The following is a 6,000-nucleotide window of genomic DNA, read 5'->3' as shown; positions in this document are numbered from 1 at the left end:
TTTTACATGAAACAGTTAATTTTTTAAATAATATAACTTTTTTTTCAATACGATGTCCAGTCTTTTATGTCAAGACTTAACGATAGATCAAAAAATAATTCTAAGTTTTAATGCATAATAAACTTATTCAGTACCTTATTTGATACTCTTTACCAATTAATATGACGTTAGGATGTTCGTATATGGTAATTTTAAAACCACATGTATTTTTTTGGATGTATCAAGCATATTTTATTCCTATTCAAACTCTTTGTTCTAAAACTAATCATTTTATAATAAAAAGGCTTTGAATATCTTTAGTTTTTTTAAAGTTTTTTGTGTTGTTATTCTCTTCTTCTATCACTTTAGGAAACAAACTTTGTGTGACCTCTGACATAGATCAAATCGACTTGAATCATTCACTTTAAAAAAAGTTGAGATAAAAATATATTCAGGTACAGGAGGTATTTTAGTGTACTGGAATTAAAAAATAATTTAGCTACCGAATAACTTAGAATAATATATCTAAGAATACCTCTTATTTAAAGATTTTTGGTATCTATTTTTGTAAGTTATTTAAGAAACTAGGTTAGATCAGTGGTCGGCAGCCTGTTAAAAGTCGCAGACCAATTTGCCTAGAAAAAAATTGCTCGCAAGCCGGAGTCTGTATAAAACAGTCTTTGCGGGCTTCATTTATTTAAATAATGGTAGTAATCAATAAAAAAATACTATTTTAAAGCACATAATTGACAAAATCTGCAGTAATAAAGCACAAGTAGTTGCTAATCATAAAACTAAGAGCTTAATTGTAAATTTTTATCACAAAAACTGGGCTAGATGAATAACAATTTTTTATGAAAAAATACTTTTTTTTAAATACTCTTTATAATTGGAAAAGTGATATAATAAAAATGGCTGCTTAAGAAACTTCATTCAGATCGATAAAATAATATAACATGTTTTTAAATTCTATATGAGTCTTTACGTTTAGCATTTCAGTTATGAACTTATTGATTGTTTTTCACGTGAAGCATTAAAAATAAAGTGTAAAAAATAAACATTGTATGCAAAATTATAATAATGATTCTATTTATTTTTGTTGTAGTTAAGTTTTATACAAAAATAGAGAAACATATCTTTCCAAATCTAACTTTTTTTTTGTTTATAAATTAAAGCTTCACTTAAAACTTGTCGGTTTTATTACGGCTCGTAAAAATATTTTAATTTATATTAAAACTTATCCCGCCAAGTAAAAGTTTCATATTTTGTTCATTATTTAAAACTGCATAATTATGTTGAATTCTTTATATTTAAAAATAGTATTTTTATATTACTACGAGCTAATATCAAGCTAGGGTTGGTCAATACTTTTCTAGTTAGTGGGTCGACTTATTGTACAAACTTAAAAAACACTGTTTAAAAGCAAAGTTGTAGTAATCTATCCAATTAAAAAGCACTAACACTAATTTGTACTGAAAATCAAACAAAAAATTATTATAAATGTTTGTTATAGACAGTTTCAAATTTATATATTTTGCTCGTGGTGTTTTAAATTAATAGAGGCACATAGGGTCAATTTCGGTTACTTTTTTCACACAAAATTTAAGCTGCGCAAAGTGTTAGATTGTAGTACTTAAATTACTCACACAAAACGTTTTGTTCTAAAGGAATTAGTAACAATCATTAGTCTTTTCTTTTGTTCGATAGTAACTAAAAAGAGTCTGAAATTTTAAAAAAACATTATATTAAAAGCTTTCTTAAGAGTTAATTACGTTTGAAATATTAAAATTATGACCAATCCCGATAACTTTTATCGATAGTATTTTACACAATAATTCTGTTAGGAAGAATTGTCCTTTTGAATATTCTGAATTACTCAAATATATCTGAATAAAAAAAAATATTTAGAAAATGTGATGATACGTAAATAGATGCGTATTTTGAAGTTAAGAAATTTAAAAAAGCTGTTTGTTGTATTCATAACATCAGAACGCTTAACATGACTGCGTGTTTCTATAAGCAGATGAAATTATCCGAGCGTAAAAAGAATTTCGAAGTTCAGAGAAAGTGACTATAAAAAACGTAAACACACCCTCTCTAATGTACATGAGTATAAAATAGACTTCGCTTTTTTTAGATCTCTTCTACAATCGTTGTCGACAAACAAATAGTTCTGTTTATTAGGAAAAATATATTTTATAAAACCCTAAGTATTTTATATAGATGCTAGACTTATTTATTTGTTTACAATTAACAGACTATGACTTAGCAGAATGCTTCAGGCTAATTTTAAGACGTAGCAAATTTAAAGAAAGCATATATTGACATAATATTGATAAAAAAGTATTTAACTTTGTAATGCAGTTTTATTTTTAGCTAGTTAAATTATAAACATAACGTTTTACTATTTGATTTTAAGAAACTGATTGAAACGCTATAAGTGTAAAACTTTTTATTTTAATTAAGGTTTAAATTAAAACGAAATAGTTAAACTAAACTAAAGTTTGTTAAGTATGGTAAAATTTTTATTCATTTTGATAAGCTTCAATCTAAAATTTAAAGTATGAATTGATGTTAAGAGAAAATAAGCGTAACCAAAAGGTGTTTTTATTAAGATAGATTCTTGAAAGAACTAAATTGTTTCAAAACCACTATAATCAGATTAAAGTTTTCAGCTGTAGTTTGTGTTTATTAAAAATTAAGAATGAAATGTAACACATTTTGTTCGTAAGCTGTTCGTTTTTTTTTTAATTTATTTGTTATAACTTTATACTATTCTACTAAAATTATAATGCTTTTAGTGATACTTGCTTTGTTTTAAAATATAGACACTATCTTTTAAAAACATATGTTTATTTACATCCTAAATTAACTTAATTATTTTTTTTTAGTTTTGTTTTATGTATTGAAAAATTTTAACCTAAAACAACTTACTTTCATCTAGTATAGTTCAAAATTAATAACCTTAATAGTCTAACTGCTTGGTGTTAATGTAAAAAAAGTAACTTTTAAAAACACTTTAATTTTTATGTTGTATGTGATACTTTTTAAATTTTTACCTAAACTTAATTAATTTAGTATATTACAGTAAATTATTAAATGGTTTATAAAATATTAATTTTTAAGAGTTTTATAGGAATTTAGCACAAATCTTTTAGTACTTACACAATATTTTTTTATTTGAACTTACTTATATATTAAAATTTTTGAACGTAAGAATGCTTTTAATTTAAACTAGCTTCATCTTAATATTTTTACGTTTACCAGCAGCAAAAGTAAGGTACTTTTCTTTTAGGCAAAAATATTACAAAGCTGAAAATTCTTGTATATGTTCAAAACGGAATTTTAAAGACCATTGCTTATAATAAACCTATCTTAATCTATATATTTTTATATTAAGAATTAAACATTATCTAAAGTGTTACGTTAAAAACAGAAAATAATATTATAAAAATGCCTTCAAGAAAGCCAATAATACCGGGCCCGTTCACTGGAGGAAGCGCAAACTCAAAAAACCTACTCAAAGCCCTTCATTCCGAAATGAAAGACAGAAACGCACTTGTCGAATCTTCCGACGAAAAATCTCTCGCAACCACGTCGAACGATGACGTCATAGAAGGACCTAGCGGCGAGGATTACGCCACAAAGCTGAAAGAAATGAGGTTGAAGCAAAAAGAGCTTGAGAAAAGTCGAACTCAAATCATTTCAGAGAGCAAAACCTTTGAAAAAAGTTCGAGCTCTGAAAGCAGCGAAGACGAGATAGATAAAAGGATCAATCAGGAAGAAGTTGAAAAATCTAAAAAAGATCGGCCAGAAATTTCGCTTCCAATCAGGGACAGAGTGGTGAGCGTCAACCCTGCTATGAGTGTCGAGGCGTCAAAGGAGCAAGAAGTAGAAAGGTACTATGATCTTGCAAACACTCCCGGCGGTCAAAAACTACCTCCCATGGTTGCAGAAGAAAGCGAAGCTGAAGATGACAAAGAAATAATTTTTCCACTCGAGAATGCCGCTCTTGGTATTGAGCCACCGATAAGTCTGGAGAGGGCTAAACAACTTGAACAACTCGCAAAAAAAAGAACAAAAGCCAACAAACGAGCGTTACCGGAAACTAAATTGAAAGTAGCAGAGGCAAAGCTGGAAGAGTTTGACGCAAAGCTACGAGCCCGACAAGCAAAGATAGACGAAAGACACTCCAAGTTGTGCCTTCGTCGTGCATTGTTCATTTCAAAAGAGGAAAAAATTAAAGAAATTGAAAGTCAGCTTGACGACGATGAAGCATTGCTTAGAGAGGAGGAGGAAAAGTTAAAGAAAAGAGAGAAAAGAATTCGACAAGAAGAAGAAGGATTGAAGTTGAAAGAAAGATCTTTGCAAAAAAGAGAAGAAAAGATTACCGAAAGATTAGAAAACGTTGAAAACAAGAAAAAAGAAATAAAGGATCGAGAAAAAGCTTCGGAAGCGATGGAAGAAATAATGAAACAAAAAGAACAACTTTATGATATAAAAAGATCTTCTGATAACTACCATCGGCGAGGAAAAAATCAGCCATCAGAAAACAGAAGTCGCAGAAGTGAAGATAAAAAATCTACTCGACCAAGAAACTCAAGACCTCAAGAAGGAACTCTAAGAAAGGAAAAGCTTAAAAACGATGAAAAATATTATACTACATCTAGACACTCAAGAAATAAAAACAAAAATTCAGACTCTAATGACTCGTTATCTAAGCTTGAAAAGGAAAACGTTGTGAGAAACAAAAAGTCAAATACCTTACCATACAAAAAGGAATCTGCAGTTATAGATAGATGGCTCTAAAACAAAGTTTATTTAACTATTTTTGTATGTTTATTTTATTTTTTAACAACAAGTATTTTAATATTTCTTACTTGTTCAATATCAAAAACTTTATTAAATGTCGAATAACTTGCCATCGAGTTTATGTACTTTTCCTCAAAAATGCAGCCTTTTTTTATTTTACCTATTGAGAAAATAGTGTTTCAGTTTTTCAGTTTGTGCATTTTTTAAACTTTATCAAATTACAACACCAATGTAAAACTATCTAAAAATAATCTTAGTTACCGAGTTTAATGTATTATCATAAATATACAACATTATTAACATAATTTTTTTTTAACAACCTGCTTACCTAAAGTAACTTAATTTTTAGTTACATATTGTGTAAAATCGTTTTTCTTGCATATTTTACGTTATTTTGTTGATATCTTTGTTTAGTTTCTGTATAACAGCAGTTTAATTTACATACTTCATACTAATATTTCTACCTTGAAAATAAAAAAAACTTTAATAATTATAACGTTGTAGTTTCAAACAGTTTACAATTTAGATAAATTTAAAAAAAACATCTTACTAAAAATACAAAACTCCTAGAGTAATGAGTATTTTTTTATATACAACATACTTTATCACCTTTTAAAAAACAATATTCATAACGTTTTTCCAATCGCTAAAAAACCAAAAAGTTTTTTTTAATTCAATAAGTGTTTTTGAAAATTACTACAATATTTTAGCTAAAAAAGCTGATAGAAATTATTAGAAAGGCTTCTACACTTTTAAGTTTATAGAATAGTAAAAAAATTAAATAGTATATAATTTTTAAGCTTTGATTTTTAATAAGTTTACTTCATAAATAACTACATAAAATATAATAATTTTTTCACAAAAAGTCATAATTGTCATTGTGGCTTTGAGCGTATAATCACAATTAAGTTTGGTTTGAAAGCAGTGCAGCTATAAAGAGACTATTTTGTATCTAGCGGTTCTACAGTTGTAAGTTTTTTTTTTGTTTAGTTGTTAAGAATAAAGGTAGGAAAGTCTAAAAATAACAAAGCAAAGTAATTACAACAGCTAGATTATTAAAAATAGAATTATTTGGCATTATGAAAACCCTGTCATAAACTGTAAACATATTTAGATATTTTAGTTATAAAAAAGCTGTTAGAAATAATTAAAAAGGCTATATTATAAGTTTTTTAATTATTTTTTTAAGTTTAAAATAGATGAAAATTA

At 27.0% G+C, this 6,000-nt stretch overlaps 1 protein-coding gene across 1 annotated transcript; it reads left to right on the top strand.

Moving 5' to 3' along the window:
- The first annotated feature begins 3,420 nt into the window (after positions 1–3,420).
- On the top strand, positions 3,421–5,235 carry LOC145837962 (uncharacterized). The gene has a single exon (XM_082945464.1). The coding sequence runs from the start codon at positions 3,433–3,435 to the stop codon at positions 4,786–4,788; it is 1,356 nt and encodes a 451-aa protein (XP_082801590.1). The 5' UTR covers positions 3,421–3,432; the 3' UTR covers positions 4,789–5,235.
- The last annotated feature ends 765 nt before the right edge of the window (positions 5,236–6,000 follow it).

The sequence above is a fragment of the Thalia democratica genome, chromosome 6, assembly GCF_965202585.1.
Source record: "Thalia democratica chromosome 6, ktThaDemo2.hap1.1, whole genome shotgun sequence".
Taxonomy (NCBI): Eukaryota; Metazoa; Chordata; class Thaliacea; order Salpida; family Salpidae; genus Thalia; species Thalia democratica.
This window is presented reverse-complemented; position numbering and strand designations above follow the sequence as displayed.

Coding starts and splice junctions, on each gene's coding strand:
- LOC145837962 (XM_082945464.1), top strand. CDS start 3,433: ATGCCTTCAAGAAAGCCAATAATACCGGGCCCGTTCACTGGAGGAAGC.